This window comes from Patella vulgata, chromosome 7 (assembly GCF_932274485.2).
Source record: "Patella vulgata chromosome 7, xgPatVulg1.2, whole genome shotgun sequence".
In the NCBI taxonomy this organism is placed as follows: domain Eukaryota; kingdom Metazoa; phylum Mollusca; class Gastropoda; family Patellidae; genus Patella; species Patella vulgata.
Genome location: NC_065885.2, coordinates 61,712,151 through 61,726,805, shown reverse-complemented (window position 1 = coordinate 61,726,805; position 14,655 = coordinate 61,712,151). Strand labels below are relative to the sequence as shown.

The 14,655-nt window shown below is 38.5% G+C and overlaps 1 protein-coding gene across 1 annotated transcript; it reads right to left on the bottom strand.

Annotated features, from left to right (window-relative positions):
- Window positions 1-3,959: 3,959 nt before the first annotated feature.
- LOC126827894 (deoxyribonuclease-1-like) lies at window positions 3,960-9,949 on the bottom strand (the record flags this gene model as incomplete). The annotated part of the gene is made up of 4 exons (XM_050557468.1): window positions 3,960-4,110; window positions 5,438-5,518; window positions 6,237-6,325; window positions 9,869-9,949. Coding segments are annotated over 4 exons (402 nt in total), but the record flags the coding sequence as incomplete, so codon positions are not given.
- Between the last annotated feature and the right edge of the window lie 4,706 nt (window positions 9,950-14,655).

Sequence of the window (14,655 nt, the reverse complement as noted above, 5' to 3'; positions counted from 1 at the left end):
TGATTGGTTGTTAAAGCTATAGTTAACCAATCGTTACTTGACACAGGCCACCAAGGCAAATGGAATCCATGGACTACCAAAAGCAAATGGTGATGTCCAAATTATTCAAATCACTTGGATAATCCGCTTCTCGTGATCTGACTCTTCAATAGCCATACATCCTAAAATACTCACCTCTGTATAGTTGAGACTATACTCCACATCAAAACGATATACGACAGCGCTGTCAGAAATAAAAGCATTTTCTAGCAAATCACCACTGATGACAATTCTGAAAAAAAACCCAATAAGTATGGAGAGCGACATTGAGAAATAGGGTTTAACGTCCACGCGACACAAACTAGGTCATTTCGGGAATAACATATGGTTCAATTTTATTTTAATAATTCGCTTGTGCGTAGGGGTCTTTAGCAGTGGTAGGAAAAAGGAGTACCCGGAGAAAACCCACGAGGTTGGACAGGCAACCCTCTTCCTTGTCAAATATAACCGGGGAATCGAAATCACGCCAGATGACTCCATAATAAACCCTATGACACAGCGCGCACGCGCTAACAGTTCCGCTATTCTCCAAACAGTCCTGTCAAATTTTAAACATTTTCTTTTCATTATCTAATTTTTTAGATATTAAAGCGAGAACTATCAGCTGTTAATCCAGATCTTACATAATGCATCTTTAACTTGTATGATTAGTTGCCAGTCTGGGATTTGTATTTAATAATTTAAAAAACAAAACAAAACAAAAACAAAAACAAAACAAAAAAACCCCCAAAAAACCAAAACAAACACAGATTTAAAAAATACTAGACCTGTCATAGGCACAATCCGTGGAACTGGTTGTTGTATCTTCATCAGACGAGATTAACCAGTGATATTTAGGATCTGTGTATAGTTGATTCTCTTCTAGTTCGGAAGCCGACAAATAACTACAATCGGCATTAAAATCACCCATGACTATAATATTCTAGGAAACAAAAATTAAATGCACGTGGTTTTATATATAATACTAGGATATGCTATAGCTGTGTGAACACCCCAAATGAAAAGTAGTATCGGGTGCTCTAGAAAAGGTAAACACACCCTGCCTCGTGCAATACACCGGTCACGACTTTTAGTCACGATTTTTAATCAACTGGGGTAATGTTTTGAACCAGAATTTCAGAATTTTAAGGCTACAGGGCAGAAACACCAGAAGGGGATAATATAAGGATTCTGGGTGTACCTCAGAAGAGGAGGGAGCACTACATTCATATACCCCCCCCCCTCCCCGGTCAGAGCTCATTCTTACTTGTAAAGGAGAACGTTGCATAAGTGTCACATTTGGACGAAATGAAATGGGGTTTAACGTCCTACTGGTCTAATGAAGACGGACATACGCCATATGAGGGAAATTACCAGACATCCGCGATACAGCCTACTCTTATATCGAATTCCAACTGCCACGGTATCGTTTACTGGACGCCAATGTGTACACGGGACCTCGATTTTTCGTCTCATCGGTACGACTATACATTGTCTCTTGCCAGGCCCTCTGCCCTGCATCGTTGACAAGGGGGAACCACGCCGGGAAATCCCGATGAACGTTTTCGTCCAGGTTAGCGAGCCAACGTCTTACTCACTGTGCACTGTGGCGCCACATCTGGATGAACCATAGAAAAGATCTTACTTTAAAATTATATCTGGAAAATGTAGGTCCGGTCGTAACAGTGACGGCTTATACGATTTGGACGGCTCTCCGACTACGGTCACAAATTGTTTACGTTACGTGTACAACGCGGATGTAATGCATTGTTTTCAGAGTATTTGGCTTATATGTGTGGTGTCAATCACTGCCGATGAAGAAAAGTTACTGTACCTTGGAAGAGAATGGAGCATTCATAAGTGTATTATAAAGATCAACCAATCCAGTCAATTCACTGACTACATAATCAGGTTTAATGTGGATACCACACACACCAAAATCTGTTCAAATAAATGACGAAATCGACATACACATCATATAATATTATAGTAAAGTTCTAGCAGGTTCAAATCGACATAGACATCATATATTATAGAAGTCTAATTAAAATACAGATCTATATTGATTTATCAATGTCTGACGTCAGAAGATCAAAAGCTACTCGTGTGACACCTGACGCGACCTTGCGATACAACTGGTCAGATCTCCATGTAGCGTAGGACATCGAAAGGAAATATAGATCTGTATTTTAATCTTGTACTTACAGCAAGATACCAATATAGATCTGTATTTTAATCAGAGTTTATAATCCCCGTACTTGCAGCAAGATACCAATATAGATGGTTAGTTTGTATTTGTGTTTTTAGACTTTCATTTTCTCCCCTAATTTTATCTTCCTATTGTTTGGTTAATAAACACCATCCTAGTGGAACAAGCGTCAATCTGATTGAAACACAGATCCACTACACAATATGATTTGAAAGCGCTTTTAAATATTCCGCGTGCTGGTAGATGTAAGGGAATAGCCAATGAAATGGTGTGCTGGATCGAGTTCTTTTAGTCTGGCACGCGGAATTGTGGGTAGGCATTTGCAGCGATAGAAAACATATCAGAGCAAAAGTTGTATTCCCGAATAGTCTCTATCATTTAGACAAATATTTTACGAATATTAATCTGGATATGTTGTCAACGTTGGAGAATAATAGGTCATTGACTAGATTATCCGGTCTTTTACATTATCATGAACAAAGTCTAAGGGAGGTAACTAGACCTAAAACAAGATATCAACTGTCATGAAATTAAATTAAGAATTGCCATGTCAGAAAATCCATTTGCGTTGCCAGTTCAATATCCAACATTCTTGATTTTTTTATCGTAAAATTTCTGGCTTCGTGGACCATATCTATGTTTTTTCATTAATCCCAATTCGTCGTCACGATTCATGTTTGTTTATAATAATGAAAGAATTGTGGGGATTTATTTCGGAAAGGGACTCAACTCTTATTTGCCTTGACGAAAAATACTGGGTAATCAACCACATAAAAAAAACCGGTTGCGCATGGGCAATGGAACTTTTCGTCAAATCTTGACAACAGACCCAGACCCTCCGTACGGTCGATTACCCACTCGAAACACTGACCCTGATTGATTAAACGAAAGACATGACGTCATAGGTCAAGCCGCTTGAATGACCCCTGATACGACCTCCGACAACAACCGGTTAGATCCTCAAGTACAATCTGTTTCACAGAGAATTACGAGTCATCTAATATCTCTATAAAAGATGACAGCCTTTAACACGTGCCGCCACAGCACGCGACGTCAATCATTGACTGAATGGCGCGTGCATTGTTTACATAAGACGTTACTGCTTCGGGCAGAATGCTGCCTTTTACTCATTTTAATACCCATTTACACTAAATAGGAAATAATTTTTACCTACAAATACGTCAAACGTCTTTATTTATATTTCTAATACATCAAAAAATGTTTTAGAATTTAATTTGTCGGAAAAAAGTTAATATTTGAGTCGCATTGATACCATCATTATCAGTGATTGTAGCGGCCTAGCGAATATTCTCTTCTGATCAGTGTGCCTCATGTAGTGGAGGCCATCAAAAGCATAAAACACGAAATATAGATCGGTATTTTAATTAGATTGAGCAACCGTGGCACATATTCGTTCCTGGAAAGCTGTCTAGTCGTTCGGATGGGACGAAAAACCGAGGTCCCGTGTACACATTGGCGTGCACGTAAAAGATCCCTTGGCAGTTGGAATTCGATATAATAGTAGGCCGTAGTGCCGCTGTCCGGGCAAAATTTCCCTCATAGCACACTGTATGGCGTATGCCCGTCTTCATTAGCCCAGGTTAGGAGCAGAACAGTAGGACGTTAAACTCCATTTCATTTCATTTCATTTCGTTCCTGGTACTATCAGCGCTGGGTTAGTTTGCTTTTGTGTTTTCTTTCCCCTTTTGTATGGGGTAGGTCTGGGTTGATATTAAAATAATGTATTTCTAATTAAATGCGTACATTTTCCTGTATCAAAAGGCTCCAATTCTACACAGTATGGTTCTCGTTCAAATATATCTGTCCCATCATCAGGGCCATCATCATATTGATGGGTTGACTTTACTTTGAGACGGTCAGTTCTGTAATAAATATAAAATTAATTGCTATAAAGCCTCCAGTCGCCATTTGCATTATTCGGAAATATATAAAAATTTTCGGGGGCGGATCCAGAAGGGGGGTTTGGGGGGGCGGGGTCCAAACCCCACCCTGCTCAGCTACATAAACTAATAAGAATGTCTTGCATCAATGAAATTAAATCACAATGTGATCCTACATCATTACAAAAATGATTTCTCTCTTTAAAAAGCTAAATTTGTATGTATGCCTATGTAATTTAGAGACGATGATGACGTATTTCTTTAACAGGAACCTGGCAAACCCCCTCCTGCAAAAATTCCTGGATCCGCCCCTGAAAATATGTAAACTGAGGACGTATATTCTCGGACCATATCTATTTATGGCAATTGTGGTATATATGGAAAGTAGAGACAACCAATCAGTGGTGTACTGGGTCTGAAAATATTGGTTGCCAGGAGACGAGGGCAGCCCACCCACTTATACAATTCTATCATTTAATTTTTAAAATGAATAAATTAAATTTTCAAAAAATATGTAAGTGGAAACAAAAAGATGTAATTAGAATTTTCCCGATTTTGTTTTCTTTATATTTTTTGATAATTTATATTTTGAATATATTGTCTAATGTCTTAAAAGGCCCGCTTCCTCAGGGGCCAACTTGCCATTGGGCAAGCTGACAAACTGGTCAGTCCGTCACTGCACCCAATCCTACTAGAAAAATGCTAAATTCCTTGAAAAACACTCATGGAGTGCACACAGGACAAAAATGAGAGGGTATCACTAATTGACAGCCCAACGATTAGGGCTGTCTGCTCGAGTAACGTCAAAGGGTGCACGCGTAGATTGTCGAACCCCTTTGCGTTAGGGAGCGCTTAATGTGAGATAAAAAAGAGGAAAAAGACGTGGGCAGGGATTATCCGAGAATTTAGTTAGGCTTCAATATATATGGCACGTGCACAGTGCAATGAATTCTCCCCCAACTTGCCACTCGTAGCCAAGTCACGTGACACAAAATGACCTCTTAAAATAGATTTTTTTTTATAGCTTACGTATATCACGCGGGATTTGAAGCAAATGTTTGATAGATTAATTAGTTTGAATATGTTTTAGTCGGACTATATCGTCAAATCACACAGTTTGTAAATGGGAGTGTATCTTTAATTCTTGCTAATAATATATCATCAACTCACACATTTTGTAAATGGGGGGGGGGTATCTTTAATTCTCGCTAATATATACTCAAATTGATTATTTGGACGTATTGCGAATATCAGAGCGGGTTCGAGCCTTTATTTACACTCTGAATATATTTGTTTAGTACTGCATTACCTGTAGAAGAACGCGTATTGTTCTTTATAAGATGATCTACCCAGTCGTTTACTGATAATATAGTTATAGTTTGGATTTATCCTGTAAAAATAAATGAATTAGACATCATAGTTTGGGTTTATCCTATAAAAACAAATGAATCAGATAGTTAGGGTTTATCCTGTTAACACAAATGAATCAGATCGTTAAAGTTTATTCTGTAAAAGCAAGAAGGCTAAATAATATATCAGGGTCCTATTTCACGAATTTTTAACTAAGATAAAATCCAAATGTTAGTAATTTTATTGGATAATGTTAGATTGATTTTAGCGCTTAGCCAATCAAAATTGAAGTATCTACTACTAAAATTGGGATTTTATCTTTAGTTAAGATTTCGTGAAACAGGGCCCTGGCCTTAAACAGCTAATGTAGACTGATGGGGGTGGGGTGCGGAGGGATGCTCGAGTAGTGTCAAACGTTAGGACGCGAGGACGACAGCTGGCGTTTTTACAGGGTTCCAAGCGGATCCAGGACAAAGCACTGTTGGGTGACTGGGTAGTGAAGCCCGCGAAAGTCTGAGGTTGCTGGACAACTTTAATGCTAAAGATGGTTAAAATTGGATCTATTTTAAATTATTCTACCGTGTTCTCTATTTTATCAATCGACTGGTTTTTCTGACACTAATTTGACACCAGGCTTATAAAAGCAAATGGTAAATGAATCAGCTTCGGCTCTCCTATGTCTTGTCTGCGATATCACTTATGTGGAAGCAGTCGTTAAACACCAAGAACTACTACTACTGACGCTTTAAATTACTTACGCTTGTGCTAATTTCAGTAGTTCATCTACAGCCCATCCACTAATATCTCGGATTTCTTGGAGAAGCATGACGTCATATCTAACAACAATCTACAAAGCAATAATAATAATAATAATAATAATAATGCCCGTCTTGTGGATGAAAGTTGTCTATCCATCACAACTTACATGTATTGGAGTATTGTAGTTGGATGGAAGGGTTCTTTAAATTTTGAAGAATAAAATTGAGCTGTGAAAAAATATATATAAAATGAAGCTGCATCTTATTTTGGGAGGGGGGGGGGAGAGGGGAGAGAGAGAGAGAGAGAGAGAGAGAGAGAGGGTTTAGCGTCCACACGACACAGACATATGGTCGTTCAATTTTATTTCAATAATTCGCTTGCGCGTAGTGGTCTTTAGCAGTGGGAGGAAACCGGAGGACCCGGAGAGAACCCACGAGGTTAGACAGGCGACCCTACTCATTGTCACGTACAACCCTTTATCTTCAGATTGTCTTCTATCTGTTATAAAATTCAACAGGGGCATACTTTCTACCCAATCTGAACAGTAAAATCAATTAGAGATCTTTAAAAGTCATATACAATAGTATGATCACATGATAACTGAAACCCAACCGGACCACCCAGTGGCACCCACCCCCGCCTAAAAAAGATACATTGGCTCAGGCACCTGGCAAACCCTATCCTGCAAAAATTCCGGGATCCGCCTCTGAAATTTATAATTAATCGAATTTCAATGATTTCTCCCCTGGCAGCATTAGGTGTCTCAGACAATCTAGTTTCAATGATTTCCCCCTTGATAGCAGGAGGCGCCTCAGACAATCTAGTTTAAATGATTTCTCCCCTGACAACAGGAGGTGTCTCAGACAATAAAAGATAAGCGAGTTTTAATTGATTAATTTTGGTCTGTAAGTGGTGTATAAAATTAGATTAGTATATATCACGTGACTCAGTTTTATAAAATACGCCCACTTAAGAAAGATGAATTGACATCAAAGCTACCAATAAACTTTAGGAAGAAACTACTTCTAGATAAACTACTCGAAGCTTCGTATAACCTATATTATCAATGAATGTTACACATCATGTATTGCCGGATATACGTCACGTCACTCACGCGCATCAATTTATCCTTTCAGAAGAATCAAATAATCTTGGGTTCGATCTCGAGGCTATATTACACAGCAATAATTGCCGGATATACGTCACTCCACGCGCAAAAGATTATCTTTTCAGAATAATCAAATAATCCCCGTTTTGATCCCAAAGTTGTGTTACAACATAATTTCTTCACAAACGAATTCAAATGCGCTGTACAAATCTTTATTTAACGAGGCAACTTATTTAGTTTGGAAACTACTAATCTTTGCGTTAGTAACCCTCTCAATTTTCTCACAATGAAGTGATAAAGTTAGTTTTTTCTGATTTCTTTGGTGTTTTGGTGATATCAGCATTGATTTTGTTTTCGAATGATTGATTACCATCCCATTATTTTCACACCATTTAGCAACCAAATAGAGATCATTTTGGGGATTATTGGCGATGGATAAAATATCTTTGTGTGAACAATGCAGGGTACTGTCATTAGCAAACAAATCCATCTGACTTGATTCAATATTGAGTGGGAGATCTTTTATAAAAATAAGGAAAAGGAGAGGACCCAGGTTCGACCCTTGTGGAACCCTGCATTTGACTGTAGTAATTGAGGAGATAATTGATCCTAAACAGACTTTTTGCTTCCGTGAGTCAAGATATGATTCTATCAAAATTTGTGAATTTTTATCAAATCGATAAAGATGTAGTTTTTCGATAATAAGCTTGTGATCAATGAGATCAAATGCTTTGCTAAAATCAAGATACACTATACCACTCATCGCACCATTATCGATAGCATCAAGCCAATTATCTGTCATTCGGATCAGTGCAGTAGCACATGAATGATTTGATCTAAATCCAGATTGGTACGCATAAAGAACATTGAATGTTTCCAAATAATATTAAATTTGAGTGCTCAAGTGCTTTCGGATATTTTTGAAATTGTGGGGAGAATTGAGATTGGCCTATAATTGTTCGGATCATCTTTAGCTCCCTTATTATGTATAGGAATAATTTTAGCAAGTTTAAGGGCACCGGGAAACATGTTTTGAGAAATACACCCAATGGTTTCGTTACTATTTAAACTCAATAAATGTTTTAATACCTCTGTTGTAGTAATACAGTTAATAGAAAAGTTGTTATTATTATCATTTTCGTAATATGATATCTTTTGTTTGCACTTTTGAGAAAGTGGTGTATAGGGGGCTTAATGTCATCAGTTAAATTAGTGAAGTAAACATTCAACACATTAGCATTAACTGTTGTTTTACCATATTTAATACTATTGGGATAAGGGCAATTATTGGGTTTATTCTGTATATCACGAAAATACCTCCAGATGTTTTTAGATTGCTCTTCATTTTCGATAGAGTCCTTGATAAAGTTTCTTTTGGCATTAGAAATGAGAGTTGTGGTTTTATTTCTCCATATTCTATAGTCGTCATAACTCTTGGAGGCTTTAAAGAAGTCCCTGAACTTTCTGGCTTTATTTATTTCCTCATTAAACCTCTTCGGTTAATAGTATCATTTCACTCTTTTTCGCTTTTGCGGAGCATGGCAGTCTATAACACCTATAAAAAGGTTATACTAAGTATCAAGGGCATCATTTGGGTCATCAATTGACTCGACTAGTTCAAATGGAATTTTAGCGAGATCATTAATAAAATTAGAATCATCAAAGTTTTTGTAATTTCTGTATAGAATTTCCAAGTGGTTGTGTTTTGTGATTTTTCTCTGGCAGTTTCCAATGACAAAAATAATCGGAAAATGGTCACTAATACCATATTGAGGAACTTTAATTTCAACAATATTATCCGGTGTGTTTGTGTATAGATGGTCAATGACAGTAGAAGAATGCTAAAATGGATATGCACGAATGAATAAAATCGCTAAAACTAATGAATAGATACTGCTGTATCACCCATGGCGCCATGGTTGACCATTCTTGGTCTATGCTTTTTGGCAACGAAATAAATTGGGTTTAACGTCCTTCTGTTTTGCCCCGACTGGGCTAATGAAGACGGACATACGCCATACAGTGTGCTATGAGGGAAATTCGGCTCCACGGCCTACTCTTATATCCAATTCCAGCTGCCAAGGGATTTTTTACGTGCACGCCAATGTGTGCACAAGACCTCGGTTTTTCGTCCCACATGAATGACTAGACAGCTGTCCTTGTCAAGCCCTTGGTCCTGCACCATTGACAAGGGGAAGCATTTCGGCAAGGTTGAGGTCCAATAGGTTTTCCACACATCACAGTCGCTTAATTTATTCTTGTTCTTCGGGAACATTTGTCTGCGATATCACTCTTTGTGGAAGCGGACGGAAACCCCCTATATTAGTAGTAGTAATCGGTCCACTACCTTTTCAAAACAATTCCATACATTTTAGATAGTTTTTCATCAAATAGGAGGGTTGTGGTCTGCGAATGTCCTTCAAAGTGGGGCATCATCTAATAATAAATTTCTATCAACTAATTTTGCTTTAAAATCTCTGATGACCGATATTAAAGACCTTTAAAAAAAACCCCAAAACTTACCTTAGCTAGAATATCTGCAATATGTTCTTTACTCATCTTCGATTTACCAAAAGTTCGAACATTGAAGGCACCAATTCTTAGAGACGGGTTAACGGCTGCTGATTGAACTAGGCTAGCGACTATGCCCAAAATCAAGAGGCGTATTAAAACCATTCTGATTTGAATCTACGTTTGTACTGACGTGAAACCTTCTCCAAAATGAAGCTTCGTATCCACTGATCTGAATAAATGTCTGACTATTTATAGTCCCCAATCATCGGATGTTGCAATTTTCTTGTTATCGATATTTTACTTTTAGCTCGAAATAGAATTTATATGTGACTATCTGATTGGCCTACCTTACTTAGAGTGATTGTCATAAAATCGGAGAACGCTAGATCGGCGACGGTCCTGCACATTTTAGCACCTATGACGTCATATGTGGATTGTGTGTTAGGGCAAGGGTTAGGACCTTCAGATTTCGTCAAAGTCTCGAGATGTAAACAGGGGTAGCACTAACCCTAACCCTGGACCAAGCCTAACCATTACCCTAACACTAACGCACAATCCATATATGACGTCATGTGCGCAGGACCGTCTCCGATCTAGCGTTCTCCAATAAAATCATAAACCGGTATCAACAGTGCACCCGTAAGTCACGTGACACAAACATGACCTCTTTTGGTCGATTTTTTATAGCAAGGATATTCCTTGACAATTACAATGTTTTGAGAAGGATTTGAAGCAAATTTATGACAAACTAATTAGTTTGAATACGTTTTTAGGTCAAAAACACCATTAAATCACCCAGTTTGTACGCGGGAACCCATCTTTAACATAATCTTTGAATTAAATCCATCTATGACCAGTTTGTTTGGGATGAGATGGCAATGTTGTTTTGTTTTATTTTTAACATTGTACTGAACTGTTAGTCACGGTCAGAATGATAGAGACGTCTCCATTGTCGATGTCAGAAACATAAAACGCAGTCTACTTCGAATTGTGGACTAGTAGGAGGTGGGTTTCAAAATATATTCATTGCTGTTAGTAGGGTTGATGATACTAGGGTGTCTAATAGGAGGGGGGGGGGGTGGTATCAAGCTACTTTCAGTGTTATGGGTTGATTAATCTAGGGTTAATTAGAAGTATCAAGCTACATTCAGTGTTATTAGTATCCTTTTTGGTGGGTGGGGGGGGGGGGTGCTTTATTTTTTGAAAAATAAAACTAGGTTTTGAAAAAAATATGTACAAAAATACGAAACCACATCAAATTGTTTGGTTTTCATCAGTTCTCTCTGTTGCTGTGTTCTATTGGTTATAAAGAAGTTAATTATTATGTACCCACCAATAGAATAAATCGTACCATATGTTTTCACCAGTTACTTCTGCTGCTATATTCTATTGGTGCTCTCTGTTGCTGTGTTCTATTGGTTATAAAGAAGTTAATTATTATGTATCCACCAATAGAATAAATCGTACCATATGTTTCGCAACACTTAAACATGATAGTTCTGGTATTTCCATCGTTGGAAATAACCAAATTTCCCGAAAACCGATCATTGTTTACAGAGATGGTCTTACCTAATATCATGATAAATTTCACCTAAAGAACCCCGCTCCCAATCACGTTTTTATGATGTCATTTTAAATCCTTAAAGCTACTTTCCCGGAAAAGTGTTTATCGGGTGGTTATTTCCAATAAAATTATTGCAATTTTGATATATATATATATATAGGTAGAAACACCCAATCTTTGTAGAGAAATACTGGATTTTCTGGAAAAAAACACTCATGGAGCGCATACAGGACAAAAATGTAACCGGCAATCCGACAATTAGGGATGTCCGATCGAGTGACGTCAAAGGTTTGCACGCGGAGATGGTCTGATTTCTCAACGTCAGTGAGCGCTTCATGTTATATTGATAAATTTGATGGTGAGCTTAAACATACAACAGTTTCTGAGAGAAAAACCACGTAAAAGTCGTGGGCAGTGGACAATCCGAGAATTTAATTTGCTATTTATGATAAATGGACAGCGATTAAAGACAACATCGTCTTGTATGTGCAATGAAATCTCCTCTGGCTTCACACCCGTAGCTAGGTACCGCGTCAGCCAAATCACGTGACACAAATACAACTTCTTTTAATAGATATTTTATAGCCACGGTATTCCTTCACGAATACAATGTTTTGAGAAGGATTTGAAGCAAATTTTTGATAGATTAATTAGTTTGAATATCTTTTTAGTCCAAATATATCATCAAATCACCCAGTTTGTACGCGGGAATGTAATTAGATCCAATAATAAGCATACTCCCCGCAGTGTTTCGTTTGATTAGAGCTAATCCCACTAAACACCGCTTTAATGGAAGCATATTTCTGTTCAAAATTATGACTGGTCAATAGTCCGATTAACAACCAATAGCTAACTGCGTAACAATTTGATTACGCTTTAAACATAGCTCCACATTGGACCAAATATTTTTACACAACGTTGCGTCATGACTCACGATTTTATTATGCCAAATTAACCATTGCATAGCAGCATATTGCAGAAAAACTAATTGCGTGACAAACGAGACTATCAACATTGATACAATGTAAACAATATTGTATGGAGATGAACAAGACTTTCACCGTTTTTAATACCTTAAATCACTGTCCAAAGTTTTAGGGAAGACCCCATATTAAACGAAGGGCTGTCATGTTGATAGATTCGATTGAACGGGAAGAATACACACACTCTCTCAAAAGCTCAAGTATCAGAAGCCAATCCAGCAATGGCCAGAGAGGGATTTCTCGGGCAATTGCTTCAGGGATATGATAATAAGTGACTACAAAAAACCATATAAATAAATAAGAGATATACAGTACCAGATCAAAGATTTGCATGTTATTGATCACAAATAATAAACAGTGCTTTATAACTGTAGGTCTGGGACTTACAGCGCAGGGGAAGCTTATGCTAGGTCTGGGACTTACAGCGCAGGGGAAGCTTATTCTAAGTTCCCACTGTTGTGCGATGCCGTTGGCTTTAACGGGCCGCCACGCCATCACTGGAGTCTGGAATGGGCTGGTATAGTAGACTTTCTGGGCCGGATGTGCTGGGTGTGGGCCGGAATTTGGAATCCTGCAGTGGGGATGCCGAATTTCATCCGAAAATTTCATCGGATTCACCCGACACTGTCGCCCGCAAATTTACTAATTATTAAGTCACCTGCACCCTGTTTGTGGGGATACACCAGAAACGTCTGTCGATGGTTCGTAACTAAAAAGAAACCCATTCAATTTTAAGGCCTCAGCAAAATTTGATGATAGCTGGTCTGCTGGCTGAATATGAGTGCGAGACATTTCCTGAGGCTGGTGTGAAACATTCCTTGACATTTTTATTAACTCGTTATTTTCAGAGATGAAATTACAGAATTGGGATGTCGGGAATGGTCTCAAAATGCGGGAAATGGCTGTTACAGGGTGAGAGAGTTCAATTTAGACAATTCGGTGACCTATCACTGACCGGTATTTACATTTACTAGCGTTCAGGTGTCGCCAACATAATTGGTGAAATAATCTATCAATGACAGCTGATTCATTGTGTAGTTCTTTATTTTAATATATTAATATCAATAATATATGTATACGCATACTTTAATTAACTGTATACCTCATCTAAGTTTAGTATAAATTAGCTGAGGTTGTTGAGACAAATGAGAGGAGAGCTTGTACGCTCACCAGAGAAGGGTCTCTCTATTTTCTAATATTGTAATACTGTTGCTAGAATAAATTAATGTCCAATCCAGATCGTGTTCTAACTTGAAATTATGTTATATGGCCTCCCATTTCCAAAAATTCAAAAATAAATTGTGTCCCGTACGCCACGCCTATGCATGTCCGCTCCCACTCCGTCAAGGCCACCTGTTATACGGCCTTGACCCAGCGAAAGAACGTTTGATAATTTCACAGGTTGATGGTTGTAAATTACACGCAGGTCGGGGTTTTGGCCTAAATTAATCGATTTATGAGATATATTATTTGACAGAGATTATAATCAGATATGCCACCAGATCGCATATGTGGGGTTCATTTTTCAATATTTTCACGGGGGAGAGCACCCGGACTACCTTTCCGGGCTTTGGGTCAGTAAAACGGGCCGCTCCGACAGGGGAGCCCGGGCTGGGCCGCCCCTGGTTCAGGATCAACACGATTGCTACTACTGAACTCAATATATGATAAGACCTGATAGGTTCACTACAATTACTCCACGATTAAAGGCACGATTCCAATCGTAGCAGGAATCGTGATAGTGGGGACCTATCGAGAGAGAGAGAGAGAGAGAGAGAGAGAGGGGGGGGGGAGACACACACACAAACTAGGTCATTTCGGGACTAACACATGGTTCAATTTTATTTCTATAATTCGCTTGCGCGGAGGGGTCTTTAGCAGCGGGAGTACCCGGAGAAAACCCTCGAGGTTGGACAGGCGACCCTACTCCTTGTCACGTACAACGGGGACATCGAAACCCCGCCAGTTTACTAAATGACAGACCGTATGATTACCGTTTGTAGTGGAAGCTCGCGTCAGGTGTCATGCGGGCGGTTTTTTACTTTATGACGTCAGACAGTGTTTAATCAATCAGCGTTGACGTTTCTAATGGTTTTGCTCCCGGGTTTTGTTGGTGAAAGCCTCTTGCACATACATGTACAGGTACAAGTACTGTATATAATTATGAATAAACATTATAAATCAAATCTTGGTGGTCGCAAGAAATCTAAATAGTCAACCCCTACAAAATTATGATAAGGAGATTGCCA